The 24,783-nt window shown below is 47.4% G+C and overlaps 2 protein-coding genes and 1 long non-coding RNA gene across 6 annotated transcripts in view; 1 reads left to right on the top strand and 2 right to left on the bottom strand.

The window, feature by feature from the left end:
* Txndc11 (thioredoxin domain containing 11) overlaps positions 1 to 1,158 on the bottom strand; it is a 63,089-nt gene extending 61,931 nt beyond the window's left edge. Inside the window, exon 1 of one of the 2 annotated variants that reach the window (XM_077106154.1) lies at positions 802 to 1,158. In XM_077106154.1, coding sequence (XP_076962269.1) covers positions 802 to 1,049 — 248 coding nt within the window. In that variant the 5' untranslated portion in view covers positions 1,050 to 1,158. Of the gene's footprint in view, positions 1 to 132; positions 220 to 801 lie in introns of those variants that run through there. The other variant, XM_077106156.1, reaches the window with a different exon arrangement.
* A 317-nt stretch (positions 1,159 to 1,475) lies between these two features.
* Positions 1,476 to 8,165, top strand: LOC143638279 (uncharacterized). Of its 2 annotated transcripts, XR_013154578.1 has the most exons (4): positions 1,476 to 1,639; positions 2,146 to 2,347; positions 4,660 to 4,728; positions 5,261 to 8,165. It is a non-coding gene; the product is annotated as an uncharacterized LOC143638279 (long non-coding RNA). The 2 variants fall into 2 exon arrangements; XR_013154577.1 differs by lacking the exon at positions 5,261 to 8,165 and having other exon boundaries at positions 4,660 to 5,253.
* Positions 8,166 to 8,280: 115 nt separating this feature from the next.
* Positions 8,281 to 24,783, bottom strand: part of Zc3h7a (zinc finger CCCH-type containing 7A) — a 34,717-nt gene continuing 18,214 nt past the window's right edge. For both annotated transcript variants that reach the window (XM_077106136.1, XM_077106137.1), the window contains 15 exons: positions 24,305 to 24,588; positions 22,793 to 22,997; positions 21,746 to 21,810; positions 21,137 to 21,320; positions 19,797 to 19,958; positions 18,997 to 19,193; positions 18,297 to 18,397; positions 17,504 to 17,685; positions 17,077 to 17,153; positions 15,980 to 16,113; positions 15,566 to 15,671; positions 13,139 to 13,247; positions 11,389 to 11,522; positions 9,666 to 9,829; positions 8,281 to 9,188 (listed from right to left, as the gene is read on the bottom strand). In XM_077106136.1, the coding sequence (XP_076962251.1) occupies positions 8,999 to 9,188; positions 9,666 to 9,829; positions 11,389 to 11,522; positions 13,139 to 13,247; positions 15,566 to 15,671; positions 15,980 to 16,113; positions 17,077 to 17,153; positions 17,504 to 17,685; positions 18,297 to 18,397; positions 18,997 to 19,193; positions 19,797 to 19,958; positions 21,137 to 21,320; positions 21,746 to 21,810; positions 22,793 to 22,997; positions 24,305 to 24,588 (2,294 nt within the window). In that variant the 3' untranslated portion in view covers positions 8,281 to 8,998. The remainder of the gene's footprint in view (positions 9,189 to 9,665; positions 9,830 to 11,388; positions 11,523 to 13,138; positions 13,248 to 15,565; positions 15,672 to 15,979; positions 16,114 to 17,076; positions 17,154 to 17,503; positions 17,686 to 18,296; positions 18,398 to 18,996; positions 19,194 to 19,796; positions 19,959 to 21,136; positions 21,321 to 21,745; positions 21,811 to 22,792; positions 22,998 to 24,304; positions 24,589 to 24,783) is intronic.

Below are 24,783 nucleotides of genomic sequence, written 5' to 3'. Positions count from 1 at the left end.
AAATTCTGTATCTTTGTACTTCCCTGAGAAGAGGCACATTAACTTTCATTCCTCCCTCTCACTATCCTCCCCGCACCCTAGGAAAACAACAAGCTTGTCCAGCCTCAAAACGGTATTTGCTGTTTCCTTTACCTTGGACACTCTTCCCTCAGCTCTTCCGAGCGCTGCCTTCCTCCTCCTCTTGTGAGCCTCAGTTTCCTGAAGCAGGCATTTCTGTCCCCTCTCCTCCTCTCTGTTCTCTACACAGCTCTTCTTGAAGCGCTTTAAAATGGTTTCCTTGTTCATCGTCTGTCCCATCCGCCGGAAGAGCCACTTACGAGGGGCAGGGGTTTGCCTTCACAGCTGACTTAGGAGACTGGGCAGACTGGGGACTGACGAGTCCCTTTCCACCGGAGAGGGCCTCCACTCCCAAGAGCCTGGGCTCGCAAACGGCCGAGAACCACTCCGCTGATTGCATGGGGGAAATGCAGCAGGAGGGAAACGAGGGTCTTATCTCCCTAGCGGAAGTGACAGGTGCACCCTCAGAGACCCTAAAAGTAGGAGCAGCTCGGAAACATGGCCCACCTCCCGCGGTACCGGAACGGGACCGAGGGGCTCCAGGCAGCACCCGGAAATCTCACCCCACGGCGGGCACGGACAGAGGGGAGCCCGAGGCCGAAGGCCTGGGAGGGTCAAGCCCGTGGCTCTAGGCCAGGTCAGGACCGGCTTCCCCAGATGAAGCCGCCACGACCCGACCGTGCACCGCCGACCCACCCGGCCGAGGGGCGCTGGGCCGCGGACCCGGGGGCCCGGCCGCCTCACCTGCAGGTGAACTTGAGGGCGAGGAGCAGCGCGCAGCCGAGCGCCACGGCCCCGCAGAGCAGCTCTGGCCGCTGGCGGGCCATGAGGGAGGCGCTGCGCAGCCCGCGACGGAGCCGGCCCGCCGAGGACGCTCCGGCCGGGGCCGGGCCAGGGGAGCCGGAGCCCGCGGGGCCGCCGCCGCCGCCACCCTCGTCCTCGGCGTCGTCGCTGCTGCTGCTGCCGCCGCCGCGGCCTCCGCATTCCGACATTACATGCTCCCAGTCGCCGGCTTTATACCGCTGCCACAGCCGCCGCCTCGGGCCCGGGGGCCCGGCCCGGCCAGCCGCTCCCCAACCCCGCAGCCGGCCGCGCCCGCTAACCCGGGGCCTCCACGTCAGCCGCGCCGCGGCGGCGCTCCGCCCCGCGGCTCCGCCCCCTTCTGACCGAGTCTGCGCGAACCCGGGCTCCTCCCGGCCATCCCGCTCCCTGGGGCCACGCCCCCTCGTACCCACAGAGTCTGCGCGCGCCGCTAAAGGCCCCGTCATCATCTCACGGACCCCGTCGCCCTGCCCACGGAGTCTGCGCGGGCGCTGCCTTCCGCTGGCGTCTCTGGCTCCACCCCCTGCCGGGGGAGTCTGCGGTCCGGAGTGACCTGGCGGCACGTGTGCGGTCGTCATCCCGCAGGCAGTTCCGCGGGTCACGCGGGGTTTTCAGAGCCCTGACGGTCCAGCAGTCGGGCCCACTAGTCTCACTAAGAACTTGCAAGGCTCCGTGCCCTTCATTTATTCGTGCAGGGGCGAGAAGGGACTCCGGGGTGAGAGGAGAGCGGTCTCTGCACCTCGACTTGCACCGGTGTGAGGTGGGGCTAAGAGCAACCCTGCTCTCGAGAGCCCACGCGAGGTGCCAGGCCTAGTGGGCCGCAGTACGCCTTTGGTTACTGGCGTTTCCCGCCGCCAGCCACCTGGCCGCCATGCACTCCCGTGCCCAAGCCCCGTGGGGAGGATCTGTTCTCCCTGCATCACTCCCAGATGGGAAAGCCCAAGCTGGGAAGAGTCACTGGGCCCAGGTCACAAAGCTAGTAGGTGAGAAGTCGGACTCAAAGGTCGTCCTGACTGAGAAGCCACTCCGGCAACCCACCGTGTCCCCCAATGCCTAGGTCGCTCTCTAGTTTAAGGAAGCCAGCGAAGCCCAGCGGTCTCGGGCTTCTGAGGGCTTGGGGATCATAGCGGTGGTCCCACTCTCTAGCTCAGCACTTGTGGTGCTCAGTGACTGCACGTTCGATCCTGGGGATTGAATCCAGGGCCCTGCACCGGCTAGGCAAGCACTGAGCTAAATGTACAGACCTTTTTGTTTTACTTGGCCCAGGTTGTCCTGGAACTTGGCAATTCTCCTGCCTCAGCCTTCTCTGACGAACTGGAATTACAGGCATGTGCCACTGTACTCAGCTATTAGATCTTTTCTAAGTAAGATCTGTGAATTAAGAAATTCAAGTTGGAAAGGGATGACACATGATTTGAGAATGACAGGAAGAAACTTTGCCTTGAGGAGGAGGGACAGTACGCTGGGGGTAAGTATACACGGTTATGCAGCTGCAGAGGCCTCTGATCAAGACGTGGCCCCCAATATCAATAACTAATAAATATTATTATTCAGTAGCTAATCAAAGAAAATCTGAGGGAATTAAGGCAGCATGACGTTATGCAAAAAAGGTGTGTGCCCCCCACACACACCTTTCACAGGTCAGCTGTATTCCTCAGTGCAAATCCTGTCACTCCTTGTCCCGTTCCATTTCCAGAGATGTAAAATGAATTCTTGCTAGATGGACCAGACATTTAATGGTCAACCACCAGGGCCCAGTTTCCAGGCCCAAGGTGTTTATGGCTCATTTACACCTGTTATTTTGATATTTGTTTTCCTCTTTGCCTGTCTTGTCTCTTCTTTACTGTTTTAATAGCTATTTTCTAGCATATTACTCCTTCCTTTAATGATTTTTAATTTTTAAATTTTATACTTAGCAGATGCTAAGTATTACAGTATACATATTTCAGTATCTACTTCATATTTATACTAACAATTCCAGAAACATAGAGAAACTGCCCCAGTATAGCTCTAGCCACTCCTCTCTCCTTTGTGGCCCTTATTAACTTTGTCCATATGTTACAACTCAACCATATCCTGTTATATTGTTCTTATATAATCTTGTTTTTAAAACTTTAGAGGAAAGAATATATTTTTGGAGGAGTTCATTAATCTTCACATTTGACATTTCTAGTTCTCTTGATTTCTCTTTCTGTAGATTTGCATTACGTGGCATATTACTAAAGAAAGCTAGTATGGTCTCCTTGCTGGGCCTCATTCACTGCAGGTTGCTAGAACAGAATCTGCTCTATGTTCCATAAGCCATCTGGCATTTGTACAGGCCTTGATAAGGTTCAAAGTGCTTTTGTTGCCCATGGTTTATATCATGAGATTTGTAATTCCTTGTGAACACACAATCAGGCTAATGTCTTAAGGACCAGGAAACACCCTGAATTAATAAAAAGGGTGTGCCCTTTCCTCTTCTCTGAGAACCTAAGCTGCTACTCTGAAACCAGAATGTTCTTCTGAAACAATTATAATTTCAGAATAAGTCATTGGGGGTCAAGTGGCACTAACTTGTCCACATTAGCAATCATCTGAGCTTTTTTGGCTGTACAGTGATCAAGTTGGTGGGATCTGGGAAAGGGTGGGAGAAATATATTTCCGTAGATACCAATTCTTTCTAAAAACTAGAGAGAAATAATGACCATTCAGTTTTAAAGCTTCCAAGCATTTACTTACAAAACAGGGCGTACCTAACATGGTCCAGGACAGCAGGAATGTAGGAGGGAAGCCCAGCCCTCTGCCTGGGTCCTGATCTGTTTCACGGAGACTTTGTATCATGATCCCAGAATGGGCTTTCTATAGATTTGCATTTGTTCCTTGCAACAAATACTCCTAAGAAGCCTGGATTCTAATCTCCTCAGACAGCTCAAGTTTGCAGGGTACACCAGCTGCCCAGGAAATGGGCCTTCCTTCAGTTTTTCATTGAGGCAGCTCCCTGAAACTTAGTCACAACATCAGAGACTCTATTCAAAAAGCCCAGGTAGGGTAGGTGGCCCCAGGAAAGATGAGGTGATGGAGTGCAGCCTGCCTACCCAGGACACCTCAGACCCTGGGGGAATAGCAGGCAGAGGGGGAGGATTCCCCTGCAGCCTCTCTTCATTACAGACAATAGACTTTTTTCCCCCTGGGGACTGAATCCAGGGCCTGATGCCTGCCAGGCAAGCGCTATGCCAATAAGCTACGTCTCCAGCCCTCTTATTTTTGAGACAGGGTCTCACCAAGTGTCCAGTCTGGCATTGAATTTGTAGTCCTTCTGCCTCAGCCTCTCAAGTACCTGGAATTACAGGAATCTGCCACCATACCCAGCTCAGCTTACAAAATTCTATGGGGACACAAGAACTTGCACAACATTGTGAATATTCACAATATCCAAAAAGTGGAAACAGTTCACACCTCCGGCTAATGAATAGATCAACAAAATGTGGTCTATCCATATACAGTGGAGTGGTTTTTTAACCATGAAATGATGTACTCATACATACGAAGAAACAGTGAACCTTGAAAATGTGCTAAATGGTAGAAGCCAGTCGTGAAAGAACACATTTGACTCCATTTATGTGAAATATGCAGGAGACTCCAGAGACAGAAAGCAAGTCAGTGGCTGCCACAGCCTGAGATGGGGTGGGGTGGGAGGGTGGGAGGCAATGAAAACATTCTAAAATAGGTTATGGTGATTTTAGCATGACATTACAAATATACTTCTTTTAAAAACTTTATTTTTTTTTTTTTTTTCAGAGTAGAAATTAGAAGTTTATTAAAGGACAGCAGAAAAGATTCTCCTGGAGGAAGAAGGGGACCCAAAAGGTGGAATCCGTGGAAGTGCGGTTGTTTCCCCTTTTTATAGTTTTGGTGATGGAATGTAGGTTGGAGGCCCGAAGGGTGGGACACAGGTGGGCTTAATTATCACCTTTTGGGATGGGATTATCACTTCTCTGGGATGGGCTATCTCCGAATCTGTTGGGGCTGTTTCCTGGGCTCATTCTTAGATTTCACTCAATATTAGACCCGATTTACCTAACTACACCAACTACCAAACTTTAAATCTGGCTTCATTCCCCCCTCTAATTTGGGAACTCCTTACTGCTGTAAGGAAGGGGGGGCGAAGAAGATCTTTCTGGCTTCTCCAGGCTGAAAAGGGACGGTGTGGGGCAAGCAGTTTGGAGTCCCCCTTTAAAAATCGGGTCTATCGAGTGGTCCATGATAACATTTCTGACCTGCGAAGGAAGGGGAGCATCCAGGAGGAATGGATGCGAGGTTGGGAGTGTTGCATGGCCCATACGGAGGCAAATGTGATTGGGGCTTTCCCTCAGTGCCATTCATCTACTGATCACCCTAGATACCCCTGAGGGCTGTCGGGAGGAGGCTCAAGAGAAAGGAACCTTAGGAATCATCGGAGAGTAGCCCAGACCGGAATTCTGCAGTTGTTCCAAACTCCTTCCTCCACCTCCACGCATCCGAGGCAGACCGGGATTCGGGACACTGTGTACTCACGCCAATTGCTCTCCGGGCCCAGACAGAAAAGTTGGAAGCAGCTTTGGCAGAACCCAACATGCCTGCTCTGTATTGAACAGGTGATTAAGAGCTGCCTAGGCCGGGAAACCTCTCACCCGAGTCTTGAAGAGTGGCGGCTGCACTAATTGCGTTTAAGTAGCTGTCGGGTGCCCACCTTACCCTCCAGAGAGAAAGAGAGAGAAAGATGCACCTCAAACAGACATGGGGTGCGTGCACTTACCTCGGTGTAGAATCTCTGTGGGACCTCCAATATGAAACCGCTGTTGACCGGTGACGAGTCCTTGCTTCCCCGATGTTGAAGAATAACACCAGAGAGCACACGCCGAGGCCAGGTCAGAGTAGAAATTAGAAGTTTATTAAAGGACAGCAGAAAAGACTTCTCCTGGAGGAAGAAGGGGACCCAAAAGGTGGAATCCCAAAACTTTATTTTTTTATGTGGTGCCAAGTGCCTCACACGTGCTAGGCACGTGCTCTACCACCCTACCACCGAGCAACACCCCCAAATCATGAATATACTTTTTTGCAGGGGAGGGACAAGGAACCATGAATATACTTTTTTAAAATATTTTTTAGTTGTCAATGGATTTTTATTTTATTTATGTATATGCAGTGCTGAGACTCGAACCCAGTGTCTCACACATGCTAGGCAAGGGCTCTACAACTGAGCCACAACCTCAGCCCATGAATATACTTTTAAATTAAATCTCTAAATTGTATACTTAAAAAATGGTGAAGTTTGTTTTATCTTAAGAATGATTTGAGCTGGGTATAGTGGAGAATGCCTGTAATTTGGGAGGCTGAGACAAGAGGATCCTGAGTTCAAAGCCAGCCTCAGCAAAAAGCGAGGTACTAAGCAACTCAGTGAGACCCTGACTCTAAATAAAACACAAAATAGGGCTGGGGATGTGGCTCAGTGGCCGAGTGGGCCCCAAGTTCAATACCCAGTGCCCTCCAAGAAAGAATGATCTGCTGTTACAACACACCCCCATGGAGATAGCATGTCCAGGTAGACACATTATCACTGACCCGATATCATTCTGGAGTGGGAAGTTCGGCTCTCACACTTTTCCTTTTCCTTTGTTCTCCTCGGGCCACCTTCTTTGCACGATGAGCCATACACTTGGAGGATGGGGTGAGACCCCCACAGAATGATCGACCTTGACTTCCTGATGCTGAGACCAAGGCTGTGGCAGCAGTGATCTTCGCTGCAAACCAGAGCATGAAGCTGGCTGATTTAGGCAGAAGTGGAATTCATGAAAGAATAGTTCCGAGCACAGAGAACTGCTGAGAAGGTGGAGAGCTGGGCACAGACCGACCAGGGGAGTAGGGGAGGAAAAGTCTCCACCACCTGTAGGACTTCAGATAAGTTCTGTGGATTCCAAAGGTTAGAGCGACTGATGTTCTCATCTTTCAACTGAAACAGCACAGGAGGCAACCTTTTAAGATCTCCTATTCTCTGTTTTATACATTTATTATTATTACTATTGTTACTATTATTAAAAAGGCCAAAAGGAGTTTGGGAGAAAGCATAAAGGAAAAAAAATGCATTGAAGGCCATCAGACTAGGGAGACTGAGCAGAATCACGATTAGCACTCTGTTCTGTAGGAAATATCACCCCTAACAGATTATGGATTTGGTAGGTAAGATGGCTTCTAAAGCACTTGTGACATAACAGTGGTGCCCACGGAGAGGACCAGTTACTCAGAAGGTCAAGGCAGGATGGCTTGAGCCTGAGAGTTTGAGGCCAGCCTTGACAACATCGTGAGACCATCTCTTAAAAAAAACAGGCTGGGGTGTAGCTCAGTGGTAGAGCGCTTGCCTAGCCTGCACCAGGCCCTGGGTTCCGTCCCAGCACCACAAAAATATGTACATATGTGCATAAGAAGTAAAAATCCAGACTCGGGCTGGGGCTGGGGCTCAGTGGTAGAGCGCTTGCCTCCCACATGAGGCACTGGGCTCTATCCTCAGCACCACATGAAAATAAATCAAGGTACTGTGTCCATCTACAATTAAAAAATGAATAAATAGGGGCTGGAGTTGTAGCTCAGGGGCAGAGCGCTTGCCCCTCACACGGGAGGCCTTGGGTTCAATCCTCAGCACCACATAAAAAAATAAAGAAAAATTTTAAATAAGTAAATAGATAAAGCCAGAACTGGTCTCCAGGGCCTTCCCACACAGGGAAAGCAGAGGCCCTCCAGACACCTTCCGGGAGGCCGGGACTCCTCCTACTCTGAACTGTTGGTTTTGCCCAGTGCCCTACTTCCACCCTCCTGCTCATCCCCTGGAAGCGGGCCCAAGCCTCTCTTCCGTTTCCCACCAGCCCACCTTCAGGGTTGCCATGAGGAAGTCGTTCTGCCTGAGGGGTTCAAGGGTTCGTCCACCACAGACCCTGTCTCTCATGTCCTCAGGTGCCCCTTCCAGTGGCCGCCTGCTCCCGGCCCCGCCCTTCTCCCTGGCCCGCTGTCCTGCTCCCCGTTAGGCCAGTGCAGTTGTTTCTGTTCCCTGGCAGCCCACTGTGCCAAGCCCTCGGTGGTCCCTTTCAGCAATGCCAGGGCCTGTCAAGGGTGCTCTGGACTCCCACAGCCCGCGTCCCACCAGCTGGTCACGTGCTCCATGCTAAGTAACTCCCCTGAACAAACAGCACAGCCCCCCAGGGTCACTCCAGAAGCTACAGCCCGACTCGGAGCAGAGGGTCTATGTGAAAAGCTGCCTCCAAGTGGCAATCTGTCACTCACTGCTTAAATCAAAATATCTTTTTTAAATCAACTTGTGATTTTGATACCCAGTTTCAACAATTCTTTGTGGGGAAAGAACCACACCAAAAAAAAAAAAAAAAGGTCATCTATATATAAAATTTTTTATTACAGGCAATATTGGTCCATACACTACACGATACCAACAGTACAAGTTTAGTCTTTCAAAATCATCATTTAAACAGCAAAAGACCAAGAAATAAAATTTGATTCAACTGATTATTTTTCAAAATAGTCTTGATGCACATTATCCTCACTTCCCTTATTATAATGAAACATACAAATACAGAAAAATACCCCATTTAACATATACTAGTGTTAAATGGTTATTTGGCTTAAAATCTGAGTTAAGAAAATCCTTTTTAGCAACCTACATACAGATAAGTAGCAAACTTTATTATATTAAACAAATTCATTCCGCTAAAACATGTAAAGAACTTCATTCATCATGAATTCTGATCCCAGTACCAGTGTTTATTCTCTTACCGTCACGGTTCTTATCTGCAGGACCAACTCAAAGAATCGTCCTAGACATAATCTTATCCTCTTCCCAACACACTTCATCCAAAAGTCTGTTCAACAGAGGGCACCCGGGTAGCAGTCACTTCGCCATTTGATGCCATGGTTCCGTGAGAGCCTGGCCGGACCTGTTAAACAGCCCGTTTTCCTACCTACTGTGGGTTGCTGCTCAGGAGGAACGATACACGCCAATACAAGCAGAAAATCTGCAGCTCCTCTGCTACGTGCCTCAGAACACTTTCAATTTTTCTGGTCAATGCTCTGATTAGGTTACATAAAAGCCAGCATATTAGTTTAAATCTTTAAACAAAAAACTATATTTTCCAAAGTCATTATCATTTGGGGCAATTAAGTGATCTTTTCTTGCTTTGTTGAGCTTCATCTGGAGGGCGCTTCTTCTCTCTTCCCACTCTTGAAGTTCAGCATGTCCATGAGCAAATTTACAGCTGCCGCCTTCTGTGCAGGTGCCATTCATATACCTGGGAGGACGAGGCAGCTCGGTAAGGCTCACAGGCATGTAGGAAAGCCAGGCCACATTCATGGAGATAGAAACTTCACTAGCTTTATGAACTGCATGTAACTCTCAGGAATCTTTATTTACTTATTCTGGTGCTGGGTGTTGAGCCCAGGGTGTGGGCCTGCTAAGTATGCACCTTACCACTGGCCAGGAAGCCAGGGCCTCCTGTACGCGAGCTCCACCCCCAGCCCCCATCTGTACTTTTCACTGAATACAACTAAATAGTTTAAAGTACTAATTTCTCTACAGAGAACATGCCCATAAGATTCATTTTCCTAGGCTTAAGCTTCCTAACTGGGTCTGGGGTAGCTCGCTGGTAGCACACATCCTCAGCAGGCGCGAGGTACCTGCCATACCAGACCCTCTGTCCCCTGATAATCTCCATGAGGTTGCAGGAGGTCAGCAGCGTCCACAGGGAAAACTGTCCAGACCTACATACCTCTCACAGATACTAAAACACCCTGTGGGGAAGCGGTGCTGCCAGCAGTACTGGTCATCCTCAGTGTGGAACACCTTCTCTTTGTGCTTCTCTGAAGAGATGTGGCCCTGCCACTGCTTCTCACTGTTACAGTTCTTCCCGCACATCCAGCAGTGAAAGTCCACCTAGTGGGTGGCAAAGACAGGTGGCCATCAGGGATGCTATCTGTGTCCTGAAACTGCTCGGGGAAACCGGGAGGTCCCGAAGCCACCTGATCTAAGTCCCAGGTCCACTCTAAGGGAACAGGGTAAGAACACAAAAGTCAAGAGTCAGAAACGGGAACAAGGAAGAGACCGCAGCAGGAGGATGCAAGCCAGCACACAGAGAGCAGGGGCGGCGTCCACTCCTGCTAGGCACCCAGGAAGCCTCCAGCAAGAAGCTGAACAAACTCGGATGTTTGTCAGGAGGACAAGAGGAAGGTTCAAATAAGGGTTCTGGGAGGAGTCCGCACCACGGGGGAAGATGGGCGGATGTGAGAGACAGAGCACACCAACTCTGGAAGGGCTACAGCCATGATTACGGGTCAGGTTTGTGCCAGGAGCCAGGAAAGTACAAACAGATCTCCCCGGGGGAACTGTCAAATGGAATTTAAAAGCTACAACAGGTGCAAACTCTAGGGGTTGGGGTTAGTCATTTCCCAAGTGTCCTGGCAGAGACATGCCAGACCAGGCCAAATGCGAGGCCTGCAGTGGGCCGGGCACGTGGACCTGACTGCACCAGTATGGAGAGGTGCCCAGGGCCCAACAAGGAGCAGGCAGAACACAGGCAGGAATGTGCTACACAACAGGTAGAAATGTATCAACGAGAGGTGAACACGGCCTAGAAACACAGCATCTGGTCCCTCTGGGAAGGGGACCAAATGGACTTCCAACTTGATCTGCAGCACTATTTATTTTGCAGAAGCAAACATAAGTGTTAACCCTGGTGGACCTGGCATGGTGGGTTCAAGCCATTCATTATGGGAGCTACTTTACCTTTTTGAAAATTTTAAAAGAAAACCAAAACAGAGGACAGGGGGAAGTGGTGGGGAGGGATGGGAACAACAGTGGAATGAACCGTTCGTCACTTTCCTCTGTTCATACATGACTTCGTGACCAGTGTAACTCCACGTCATGTACAGCCACCAGAAGGAGAAGTCACACTCGGTGTAATATAAAATGTCAATATACAGTCTACTGTCATGCAGACTTTAAAAGAATAACAAAAAAAAAAAAAAAAAAGAAAGAAAGAAAAGAAAACCAAAACAGAAACAGACCATCAGTGATTCAGGTGTCTCCATACAGATGCAGAGGGGCCAGACTGCAGGGATCAGGACAGAATGAGGCCATCCACAGTCCCTGAGCACCTTCTGTGGCCTCCCCCTGGGATCAGCCTCCGTGCTCATCACAATTCAGTAAGAATCACAAAGACCCCCGAGAGAGAGGTCATTGATCTGCTCAGGGTCCCTGGCTGGCCAGGAGAAGAACAGGCCTTGGACGCACAATTAGGAAAAAGGACTGAGACAAGGAAGTTCTAGCCCAAGGAGACTTAAGCTAATGGCAGGAAACTCCTGAGGAGAGAAGATGGCCCCAGAGCAGGGCAGGCAGCAGGAAATGGAGTCGGGTTTTGGAAAAGGTGGGAAAGAAAAAAAACTCCTCTCAACCACTGCCTGGCAGAGCTGGCTGAAATGACCCTCGGTACTTACGGTGACCTCAGCATAATCTGTCGGCATGTGAATCTGTTTTCCATTTTCCTTGTTTGACTGACTGGCTACATCATCACTTTTTTCATTTTTTTGACTCTTTAGCCAGAGTTCATAAAACTGCTCCATATCTTGTACTAAAGAAAGATGAATTATTTCAGCAGCAACAAGGGAAAGCCATTTGAACCCATGCGTTATCATGCACATTTTCTATGTCAGTCAGCAGGTTTTCAAAACAAAGGCGAGAGGGCCGAAGGCGACTGGCGGTATTAGATAAGGGAGACGGTCCAGTCTGAGCAGCAAATAAATTCTCATGCGTAAGAATCAATTTCAGGACAATTAGACCACAAACATTAGTTTGCAATATTAATTCACTGTTTCCTGCATTTGCAAGACACTCTGGGAGTGTTTAAAACTGACACCATCATGAAGGTACTGCCAAGAAAGCCTTGGCACTGCTTACCACCACCCGGCATTACACACTCAGTGCCGTAACCACGTCAGGCCACCAACATGGCTCGGGGGCTCAGAGCTAAAACACTCCCCACTTTTCACTGACCAGGACCCCATCCCTGATGGGAGCCCGTCAGTCAAGCCGCAGGTCAAGAGGACTGACATGCTGGGGAGCAAGTTGCAACAATACCACTGTGACCAGGTCCTGGGCAGTGGCTGCCAGCTGCATCCTGTGGCAAGAACAGGTAGTAGTGGGCGTCACCGCCAAGTGCTAAAACCAGGCTTTCTCAGCCGCGCCACTGCTGACACGCTGCCTGGAGAACCCTTTGCTGCTGGCAGCTGTCCTGTGCATTATGGGATGCTGGACCCTGCCCAATCACCAGAAGCCAGTAGCACATTCCCCTCCGTTATCACTATGAAAATGTCTCCAGACACTGCCACCTGTCCCCAGAAGGAGGGAACCTGACTGGCCAGATGTGTCCTCCTACAGAGACACTGTGTTAAACACTCTGGTTTTCTGAGCATCTCATCTGCACGTGGCTTCCTGTCTACTTGAGGGTTTCTAATCCTGGATCATCAGGAAAGAGGAGAGAGAAACTAGAGAAACTTCTCAGGAGCAGCGGCAGCAAGAGTCACTGCAAGATCTTAGGAAGGCTGACTGTGTGTCCTTACTCTAAGCAAGACACCCAGCAGGTGGCAGCCTTAAATCCAATTAATTCTTGTCATCCAGAGATTGTGGTCAGTGTATTCTATCGGTTTATTTAAGATTAAAGAACAATGTTCCCTGTAGTAAGACAGTTTATGGTCAGAAGGAAAAGGTGGTCTGTGGCTCCTCTCAAAGGCTCCAAAATGAACTTAAAATCTGACCAAGGTAAAAGCTTTCTCTTTGGGTCTTGAATCTGGCCTTGCTCTACCAATAAAGACTTCCTGTGGAGCCCTCCTGTCTGCCTGGCTGCTCCGGAGGGAGGGCGACGGTTGCCCAAGAGCAGACCACCTGGTTTAAGAAGCTACGGAAGGACCCAGCTTCCCTAGACCACTTCTGGGGAGCACATTTCTTAGATGAAACGATGCAGACCCCCATATTCACATCCAAACCTGACCTAACCGAGCATGCTGGCACTCAGACTCTGCTCCCCTGAGGCTGAGGTCACTGTCACTATCACCACCAGGGTAAAACTCTTTAGAATGCAAACTGCTTTCTGCTGGTGTTTTTATTAAAAAAAAAAAAAAAAAAAAAAAAAGGCATTTGTGGGTGAGCTAGAGTGCAGAGGTCAAGGACGCAGTGAGAACACCCACTTACTCCCGTTCTCCTTCATGTACGTCCACACCTCTCGCTCCTCAGGACTGTGAGCAAAGGAGCAGTTCCCAACGTACTGGCATTTTTTTCCAGAAGCAATATGGTTGCACAGCTGTGTGAAAAATCGACATATAAACAGGCTGTCAGTCAGAGCTCACTTGGTAAAACTAATTTTTAACTTAAGCAAAATAAGTCTTATTATTGGTGCTAATGCTTCACAATAAAATTTAAAAATTAATTTGGTTCTATGCAAATTGATGATAAGCCCAAAATATTTGAGATGACATTAATGGTAAATATTTCTATGTCAAATTTTTTCAAAAAGGAAATTCCCGGAAGAAAATGAAGTATAGAATTATAGTACAAAACATTTTCTTACAAGAAAATGTCAACAGACTCAGAATATTTAATCCCATGAAAACCTCGGGCCCTCTCTGATGGCTCCTCCTTTCCCCGGGTTGCATCAGGCCACCTACAGCTCAGCCTTGAGACCAGGAAAGGGACTGTAGCCTGCTTCCCCTCACGAGGGCCAGGGACACTTCAGAAACTTGACTCACGGATAACCAGTGCTGGTAGCTAACACTGGCCACGATTCACTAGATACACCTCATCTGAAGGCAATGGGTGAACCAACCAGGCCAGGGAGTTCCAGGGCTCTCACACAGCACCTCCTCTGGCTATGTGCATTTTTATTTAACAAAGAACACAGGGTGATACTAGTAGGAAAATAAAGTTATAGTGATCAGCAGAACATGGACTTTCCTAAGAATCTTGACCTTCCAGAGACAAGCAAAACCTCGGTCGCCAAGAGTCCCTTCTTAAGTATCAGCAGCCAACTTGTCCAGATACAGCCTACCTCTAGTACAGCTGATTAGCAGCAAGTCTTGCTGTGTCTCCCCATGTACTCAGCTCCTGGGGCATTAAAAATTGCTTTTGAAACATCCTGAAAGCAGGGAGCCCTCAACACTGCTCCTCCCTAGGACCGGCAGCTAGCGGGTCCCAGCAATCACTTCAGCACACTCTCTCCCAGTGCAATCCCAATAGGTCGCTCGGAATGCAAAGCTAGAGACATTTACCGTCCTCTTCAAAGCTCAGCGAGGAGGAGCCAGGAGAAGAAAAGCCTCCAGGAGAGGCCACCCACTGCATCTTCCCTGTGACCTAGGTGCTCCCACTCACAGAGGGACACCCTGCGGCTGAAGGGCCTGCCGCCAGCCCTTTCCACCTCACCACTCTCCCTACACGTGCACATGCACAGGGCATTATTTCTTCTTTCAGAAAAAGGGCCCCTAGCAAAACCTCGTATGGTGAGAAAGGTAAAGGGAACAAGTCCCGTCAGGTAGCACAGCAGCAGACCACGGGCAAGAGAAGAAGCGACCGTCCCAGGAGCTGGCTCATGAACTAGAATGTTCTCAGATGTCCTCAGCGTCACCAAGTCCTAGACACGTGCCTTTCCTACATTATCTTAGGGCCCAAGATGTGGCTCCAATAAACCCTGGTGCCCTCCTGTGAAAGCAATTAAGTCTGAGCCTCAAACCAGACACGCCAACCACCCCCGCAAGCACTGAGCTTGTCACTGATGTAAGTTTCACAAAACTGGAAGGTGTTGTAGGCCATGGAGATCTACGGGCTTCTTCCTCGACTCTTCCTGCAATTCAGAAGACGGTTCGTTGGCGTCCATCTGCCCCACTTCCCTCAGCAGAAGGTTCCCCCATGTTCTCTCATGGGGCAGACACTTCACCTCCTGTCAATGCCCCACCTTCCTCTGTCCCTAGGTCACACGGTGAAACAGCTCCGGACTCTCCAGATCCCTCTCTTACAAAGAGGAAAGTGCAGAGACAAGGCAAGTGGTCTGCGTGGACGGCCGTGACCAAGGCCATGGGATCCCTACAGTGTGCCAAGGGAAGCTCTGGCCCAGCCAGAACCGGCCTGCCGGCTCCGACCCAAGGGTGCTGAGGAACGGCTCCTCTGGCCCCGAACGCGTTCCTCTGGGCTACCTTCAAAGGTCCTACAGGCTGAGTATTTTTAAGCTTATATCCCTTCCTTCGGTGAAACAAACAAAGTACAATAAAAACAAACTCATCAATAGCATTCACAATCACACAGGAGGTCCTGGGTTTGGTATCAAATGCCAGGAACCAAAACTAAATGGAATTTTCTCATTCCATCCCCAAAGTAATTCCTTTGAAAAATAAGTTAAATTATGCTTATGACCTTTTTCTCAATTGCAGTATCTAAAATTCTAGTCATTATGAAAATCATTACAGAATCACACACATATTAAAGGGGAAGGAAAACAAAAGAGGACCCAGCTAAGTGTCATCACTACTGATGAGCATTGTTTAAAGGGCTTGAGTTCCAATCTGAATCACTACTTTCTAATGATTTGAAATGCCTAATTTTTAAAAAGTGGCTTAAAAATTACGTATGTACATCAAACTGTAAAGGCATTTGTTTCTTTGTGGGGAGAGGACGGATGTTCATCCACTTCTTACGTTCAAAAGACATCACTCTCATGGCCCGGCGCTCCTTGGTCCACCTAAGAAACATGGAGTTCAGAAAAACACAGACTGGCAACGGCACCACGTACAGACAGGCAGAGTGTGCCCCTGCGGGACCGGAGATGCTCCCTTCTCCCCAGCAAACCACTGATCGAGTACAGGACAAGCACGACATCTGGACTCTTAGATGCTAAAGGTCTCTTCCCCTTTTGTAAATAGTTAAACACTCCTTTCTTCAAAGTGCTCATTTTTTTTTGATCTTTCTTCTCATGTGAAAGATTTTATACCCATGGGACAGTGACCACAAGGGCACACACCTCCACACGCACACACACACGATACTTACGAGTGCCTGGCTTTTGCACTACAATATTTTCGGTTTTTGTCTGGTTCAATGACTTGACCATTTCTCAGACACTGAGCACACACAAATTTTATACTCATATTAAGAGATCCAGGCATTATCTGATTGCCAAATACCTTAAACAACAAAAAGATTATTTGAAAAAAAAAAAATCAGTTTTCTGAGAACAAATTATCAAATCATCATACATCTTTTTCATAATAGTATTCAAAATTTTATTTTATCTGGCTTGATGTCTTGACCATTATCAATATGCTCTATTAATTCAAATCTCCAATTCAGCCAGACATAGTGGCACACGCCTGTAATCCCAGTGGCTCGGGAGGCTGAGGCAGGAGGATCGCAAGTTCAAAGCCAGCCTCAGCAAAATGGAGGTACCAAGCAACTCAGTGAGACCCTGTCTCTAAATAAAATACAAAATGGGCTGGGGATGTGGCTCAGTGGTCGAGTGCCCCTGGGTTCAATCCCCAGCCACCCCCCCCACCCGCCGCCAAAATAATCTCCAATTTTTCTCCCATATGTAAGAGAACGTGATAGTAGCAGATTACAGATTCCAAGCCTCGATCTACAAATGCCAGCTTTGAGTCAAATGCCTGGAATTGTTTTTGTTTCTTTTTTTTCTAACTTTTTTTTTAAACTTTTTTTTTTTTAAGACAGAGAGAGAGAGAGAGAGAGAGAGAATTTTTTAATATTTATTTTTCAGTTTTCAGGCACAATAAGTATTTTTAAATGGGGAGACAGTGGGTAAACAAGTTATGCCAGGTGGTCTGCAAAACTACAAATAAAACCCACCTCCTTCATTCCAAGAATCCCCAAAGCCTGAGACCCCAACTGTTTCACCAATTAAACTAAATGAGAAAACAGTAGCCCACACTGTGGGCAGGTATTATGGGCAGGCATGATTTTTTTTCATGATTAACTAAAATGCAAATTGTTTTTTAATTTTTAAAAGAATTCCTCAACAGAATGAACATTAAATAACTGGACAGTACATGCCATCGGCACCCTCCCTCAACCAACGTCCAGGAGGCTATTCTAGAGAGACAGCAGCACCTCTGGAAAGGACACCGAGGACATACCTGGGCGCCAGGCACACTTGCTTCCAGATGTCGCCAATACCGCTTAGACTCCTGAGCAATAGCATCATGAGAGATACCTGAGAAAGGGACGGGCCTTCCTTGAATCCTAAGCAGCAGCCGAGCACCAGTGCGGCCAGTCAGACCTAGAGAGCCCTCAACCCACCACTGCCTCAGCCAGCCTGGTCTGTCACCAAGAGGAACAAGCACATTCTTCCTCCTCAAGATGGAATTTACAAATTCAGCTCCAGGTGCACCTGAGGGATCCTCCTCCCAAATCCATGCGACAGGAGCCCACCCCCAGAATAGACAGCCCCCCAGACCACACCAGGGGAGCACCCGCGGGTGGGGGTGAGACAGACCTCAGGCTGCCGACACGTCCCACCACCCACTGTGCTCTTGGGGACAGTCCTCAGGCACACAGACCCACCTGTTTCATTCTGCATGATCCAGACCTTCAGTTCCACAAGACTGTGGGCATAAAAGCATTCGTCTTCCCTTAAACAGCCGTAGCGAACCTCATGTCGACACAGGTCAAGCTGACACTGACCGTGGAAAGATCGGATTTTGGAGTACTTTACCGTTGTCTCTCGCAAAATGTGGACGAGGCACCTGAGAAGAAAACGGTAACGTTTTGATATTGTTCTGTCATGGTTTTTACACAGCACACACAATGTCCTGTTCTAGACTGAGACTGTTCCATCTTTATCAGAAATATACATCACCACATCCAACTGTTGGATTAATGGGGGGGATATAATCATATTTTAAACCAAAACACACCTACGTCCAAGTCAAACAGATATGACTCAATAATAATTTTCTATATTAAAGAATCAATTTAATAAATCATTAATTAATTCCTAGTCAAATCTACTAAAAGACATTTTGGGGTATTTTTTGGTACCAGGGACTGAACCCAGTGGGTACCTAACCACTGAGCCACATCCCTAGCCATTTTATTGAGACAGGGTCTTGCTAAATTGCTGAGGCTGACCTCAGCTTGCAATCCTCCTGCCTTAGCCTCCCAACTTTCTGGGAATACATGCATTCTCCATTATGCCCAACTTAAAAAAGACATTTTTAAAATAGTTATTGTGCCTGAAAACAGGACAGAATGACAGAAGGAGTGGGGATGGCTGGGCACATACGACTTTTGGTTTGATTTGGATCTATGAAAAGGATCTAGTCTTTCACTACAAAAATTAGAATGACCAACGTACTTATTGTCTTCAAATTCATGCTTTGTAACCGGGTGAGAACAAGCAGTAGAATTATCTTTATTTCTTTTACTTATCATTCTAGGTTTATGATCAAAACATTTCTGGAAAAGAGAGCAAGAGGATTATCACACAAATGCAGACTCTGAATCTTGTGCCCAGAATATTGCCTTAGTTTACAAACTTTTGCATTCCATTCTTCTGCCAATTAATAGCCAATGTGAAGACTTCTTATCATTCTTTCTGATGACAGTAGTAGCTACCACTTTTTTTTTGGAGGAGGGTACTGGAGGTTGAACTCGGGGGCCCTGGAACACTGAGCCACATCCCCAGCTCTGTTTTGTATTTTACGTAGAGACAGGATCTCACCAAGTTTCTTGGCACCTCACTGCTGCTGAGGCTGAGGCTGAGACTGGCTGTGAACTTGCCATCCTCCTGCCTCTGCCTCCTGAGCCACTAGGATTACAGGTGTGCACCACCATGCCTGCCAGTAGCCACCACTTTCTGAGTGAGTGCTTTATCACATGGCAGGATCTGTTGAGCTCCCTGCAAGTCAGAAACCATCACCCAAGTGTGCGTGTGTGTGTGTGGTGCTGGGGAAGGAACCAGGGCCTTGGGCGTGCCCGGCAGGTGCTCCACCCCTGCACTACAACCCTAATGCCATCACCAATTGCAGAGCAGAAAATAGTCTTAGAAAAAGCACCTCACAAAGGAATATAAATTCTCCAAGATGCTCTTGCAGGAGTTTGAACACGGTGAGGTTGATCTTCCCATTGCCACCAAAGAAAGCCTCCCGGCTGAACGCCCCCTTCCTCTCCAAGGTCCAGACATCTATCTCTTCTTGACAGTAGGCAAACGTGCAGTGGCCTGAGTACCTACACTCCTCCTCCGCAGCGACATCTGGAAGGGCAGGGCAGGAGACACTGAGCCACGCAACCTTCTCAAAGCTGACGAGCGTCAATCACACTTAGCGCATCATTTTAGATTTTTAATGACTGGTAGAAGGCTTCAAGAAACCCTACATTTTCACTCTGCCTAAATGAATTTTATTGCAAAAGGGGAAGTTCCTCAACATTTTCAAGGACTCCTCTGAGATTAAAAATGATTTTAGGGACATTCACAGTGTATTCAGACTAAGTGATTTGATAAAAATGAAGAAAACCAACTCCTCTCCAAAGCATCCTAAACACAGTGACATTTTCAAAGCCTTGTCCCAGTGTTCCAATTCTCTGTAGATAAAACTTCAAGCTTCAGTTTTCCGTTTGAAACGTGGCTGAAGCCCTGTTTCCATTAACAGCTCTAAAATATACACAAGATTCAAAACAACAACAGTAAGAACAATAGAAAAAATACTGGCGTCTCAATCCAAGGATCCTGCTAGTAAGTCTAAGCATTTTTATTAACAGTCGATATTAGAGTCCTTACAATAAATGTAGCAGTTTATTACTTATGTAAACGTACTTAAGTAATTATATATAGTTATGCAAGAATTACAACATGTACCTTTACATATATAATATGGTCCTTCATAATTTGTTTTTGTTGGTCTTGGACGAATTTTCTTCCATGATTTATCTTCAACATTCTTTATCCTACCAATTAAAATATCTTTCTTACATTTATGATCTATATTAGCATGGTAAGTGAAATCCATTAACTTAGGGCCTGAAAGAGATAAAAAGAAGATTGCTGATATGCGTCAAAAAACAAAAAACTCATTCTACAGTCAATTGGTAAGCAGACCTGAGAGATAAACAGTGATTTCCATTACCCCCCAAATTTCATCAAAACAGAAACAGGCTACAAAGCAGACTTTGCCTTGTTTTATTTTTTTTCCTGTTTGCCAGGCAATACAACTTCTATTTACCATCAGTCCAACCAAAACATCCCCTTATTCAATTATTAGGGAAATAATTTGGTTAGGCATTCTGAATTACAAAGGACCATTTTTGTTCCACATTGTTGACTGTTTCTGGAATCTCAAAGCCAACTAAGATCTGCAGAAATGGGGTTAGGGATGTGGCTCAAGTGGTAGCAAGCTCGCCTGGCATGCATGAGGCATTGGGTTGGATACTCAGCATCACATAAAAATAAAGATATTAAAAAATATATTAATAATTTAAAAATATATATATATGCAGAACTGGGGGGGAAATATACAACTAAGAAATAAAATAAAGTTGGGTCCAGACCAGAATTCTTTATATTACTTGCTTTGAAACAAAATCAAGAGGAAGTACTTTAAACAGTTCTTTTAGTTTTTATTTTGAGACAGGGTCTCAACTAAGTTGCTAAGGCTAGCCTTAAACTTGCGATCCTCCTGCCTCAGCCTCCTGAGCAGCTGGAATTACAAGTGTGCACCACCATACCTGGTCACAAACTGATCTGTTACATACTTTTTTTCTAGTTTTGCTTTATTTGAAAATTATCAAAGTTTGTACACATATGCTTAGAATACAAGGAATTTCTTAAAAGCTTCAATTAGGGGGCTGGGATGGTGGCTCAGAGGTAAAGTGCTTGCCTAGCACGTGTGGGGCCCCGAGTATGATCCTCAGCACCACATAAAAATAAAATAAAGGTACTGTGTCCACCTATAAGTAAAAAATGAATTAAAAAAAAAAAAGCTTCAGTAAGTTTCTAAGTCAGGCAGATATTCAACAGAGCAATGACTCATCCTATCAGACTGCAAATGCCATCAGTCCCTGCTGCTTCCTCAGGAGAATCAAAGCAGGTGACGAACAGCGGCCACCATGGCAGAGCTGTTGACAGCTGCTTACGAGCTCCTAACAACCTACGGCGTCTGAATTAGTTTGAATGCTCTCTGCCACTTGTTTGATCCTGACCTGATTTTACAAAACAGATCTGGCAAGCTTGTCTCAGCTCATGGGTTCCCTCCAGGGGATGTCTTGGTACCACCGTCGACGGTTTCACAATCGCACTTCCAAAAAAGTTTCCAAAGTCATTTCTAGGCTGACTCGAAATTCCCGGGAAACTCTCAGAAGCAAATAAACTACTTGGTCCATTCATCTGCAAAAAAAAAGGAAAAAAAAAAACAGAACAAACAAGCAGCATACATTGTGCTACCACTAACGAAGGAGGCTGGGGGCATCTGAAGAGCAAGGCGGGGGCAGTACTGCCCTGTCCTCAACCCCCGTCTTTTTTAAAAACCAACTCCATCTGTATCTTCCTCCTTGGTCTCCAGGCACCCCGCTGGCCATCCTCCAGTGTTCTGGGCCTGTGGACGAACACCTCACATGCCCTGGCCTCTTACGCCATCTGCGCAGTGACTGACTGGCAGGGACAGATCCAGCCTTGAACGCACAGAGTTCATCTGACACACCACGTCCCGCAGCACACACAGACTCCAGGGAGACCCTCATGTCATTCAAATCAATCAAGTACAAGGCCTATTTCAATTTAAGCGACTATTACAAAAGAGGAAGTGCACTTACAAGTGAAAGGGAAGAATCACTGTTGTTAAGCGTTGTTCCCTCTCTAGAAGTTGAGGTGGGCAGATCTAAAATAATAAAAAAACTTCAACAGACCTTTCACTCTAGTCAGTGGCACCCACCGCTGACTGGCCAGGGCTTCCCTCCGCCTGTTCCCGCCCAAGTCCCAGGAGCTTTCTTGCTTATATTACTGACACTCAATGAGGGCTCTAGAGTTTTCCTTCCTTCTAGAAACCAAGGGTATAAATAACCCTTAGTCACACAGATTCAAAGGGAAAGTTATTTTTGGAGAAATGATCTAAGGCAGGGCCTACTGTTAAAAGGCTAGGAAAATTATTCAAAATGGGGGAAGAGCCTCCCCTTTGAAGACGGGAAGCAGAAGCTCAGCACAGCGTTAAACCCAGGCCAGGTTCAGGCCTTTTTTCCCTTGGCCTACTACTCGATTGCTCTCCACCTGTCTCCCATTTACTTCACTCTTCAGCTGTGAATCTTCACTTCAGTTATTTAGAGGCTTGCCATTTTAGCCAAGTGACAATGTCTCAGAAAAAATTTGTAGATTTTTGACATTACTGCTTACAGTATGTATTAAACCTGGGATTACAGAAACAGGCGTCAGGCCAGGTGCCGTTTAATGAGCTTAACAGATGAAGCCAAAAATAAGTTTGACTGTTACCATTCCAAACACAGACCTTAAATCAGTGTTTTCCCAGTTTAGGATTTAGAAAAGACAATCTGCCGTTCAGACCCTTCAGATTTGCTGAAGAATACATTAAAAGTCATTCACCCCATAACAGAGAGCACCCTGCTTAACAAAGGCTCCGACGTAGGGACCAGGGCCCCGATCATGTCCACCCTCACCTCTACTCCTGTGCTTGGAATGGCACTGTTAAGACCAGGGTGAACTCGACACTAAGGCTCCGTCTTGACATTGTTGGCTCGTGGAAAAACTTCAGGTACCTACTGCCTAAAGCTAGTTACATAATTCCAGATACTAGTTTTCATTTTTAGAAAATTAATTGCAATTGTTTAAAATTGAGTCTAGAGTCTTACCTCGTTTGGATTCACTTATTGAAAATGAATTTAAAGAAGAACAAAAGTCTTCTAAGGATGAGGTCAAAGGTGGATACAAATCTGCAAAGGAGGGTGGAGGCGTATACCTCGCACCAACAGGCAAGGTCCCCAGCAGAGATGCCGGGAAGGGCAAGCTGGGGGCGACGCTGGCTGCCGGGAGCGGTCCTCTGACCAAGGCTGAGGGCTGCAGGAGAAGAGAGAGGTCGAGACTCACAGAACTCTGCCGTAAGTTTAGCTGGCCTGCTCTCAACACCACCAAATAAAAACAGATCACCACAGGGCGCTCACGTTACATCACAATCAAAATGAAGATCCACCGGGAGAATTCAGCTACAGACTTCATTTTAAAATCCAACTTTTAAAAATGATTGAGGTGTGAAGTCTAATATTGCATAAGCCCAACTACTACACTCATCTGCTCCTGATCATCTGTTTTATTAAAGAGGACGGTCGGATGGATGGGACGCGCTGGGAAGAAGGGGGATTCAGAAAGGGAGCTGGAAAACCCGGGACCATCTCTCCATGGGTGGAACTCACAATCTCCCAAGGAGGACTCGAGCTCCCACCTCCCTCCTGATTCAGAGCAGTGACCTGTAAGCGCCCCCGACCCTCACCGTGGGTACTACATGCTTCCTGGGGGATGCTCAGGACCCTCCGGGATCTGCACCTCAATAACTGCCACTCAACAGGGACGCTGGGGCACCAAGATGCCAAGTATCTTGCCCAAGACACAGAGCTGTTGAGAGCCAAACCCAGAGCTTCCGACACTCACAGGCATCTCTCCTCAGCCAGCCTCACAGGGACACCATCTACCAGGAACCAGCTCTGAACCAGCTCACCCCTCACGGGCCTCGATCTTAACACACTTTATGGAAGGGGTCAGAAGCCTTTTCTGTACAGGGCGGGATGCTGAGTGTTCTGACTCTGCAGACCACACGACCCCGTTCCAACTCCTCGATTCCGCCACGGCAGTGTGGGCAGCTGCGGCCAACACATAAGAGGGCCGTGGCTGTGCTCCAACAAGACTTAAGGGCACTGAAACAGTCTCACGTGGTCTTCGTTGTTGGTGGTTGTCATTCTTCTAGGCTTTTAAAATGTTGAATCTTTAGTTTGTGGCCACACAAAACAGGCCGTGGGCCGGTCCACAGACTTCTGTTTTATGGTATGTGGTTAACAGAGGATCTCCTCCAGCCAATGAGAAGTTCCTAACCCATAAAACTGTTTTTCCTTAAGTGTCAAATGTTTACTCTTAGTCAGAATTGTCATATTTTACCTGTTCCTTCAAGAAAAACTGGCTAGTGACTAGAAGCATGTTACTTTCTTATTTTAAAAATGACCCAATTATCCAGTTACCACCAAAGAAGGACAAAGATAATATTCAAAGTCAGAAATCATAGATCAGTCTGGAACATCAAGTATCTACCTAGTTACATGACAATTTAAACAAATGGTAACCGCATCTTTGGAAGTAAAGCAAAGCACCGAACTTACCATAACAGTGTCGTTAGTTTCTGGGGCAGAATCAAGCAAGTCATCGATCTCATCTCCAAGGACCATGTCTCCATCATCCAGAAAAGCCTCGGGCATCGTGAAAGGCATCTTCCCTCCATTTGCCAATACTGAGGAGGGCAGAGTGTTCTCTTCCACTTGCAGGGCCAAAACAGAAGCTAAGGGCGTGATAGGAACTGAGGCCAGCTCACTTCCTATGTCATGAGAAAAACTGGACGCAGGTAGGGAAACAGCGGGAAGTGCTTCTTGCCTCGGAGTCACCAGGTCTGTAACAGATGGAGACGTACTCACTCGCTTTTGCCAGACTGACCCCAGAGTGGTGTCCATAGTCAGTGACAGAACACGAGGAGTAGGTGAACATGACACCATCACGCTCGCACTTTAATAGCCACCAGAGGTCATCTGACAGTGCCAGGTCAAAGTCCAGTTAAAGCTAGCGCCCTTCAGCACAGGAAGACAAC

This window comes from Callospermophilus lateralis, chromosome 19 (genome assembly GCF_048772815.1).
Source record: "Callospermophilus lateralis isolate mCalLat2 chromosome 19, mCalLat2.hap1, whole genome shotgun sequence".
Lineage (NCBI taxonomy): Eukaryota > Metazoa > Chordata > Mammalia > Rodentia > Sciuridae > Callospermophilus > Callospermophilus lateralis.
This window is presented reverse-complemented; position numbering and strand designations above follow the sequence as displayed.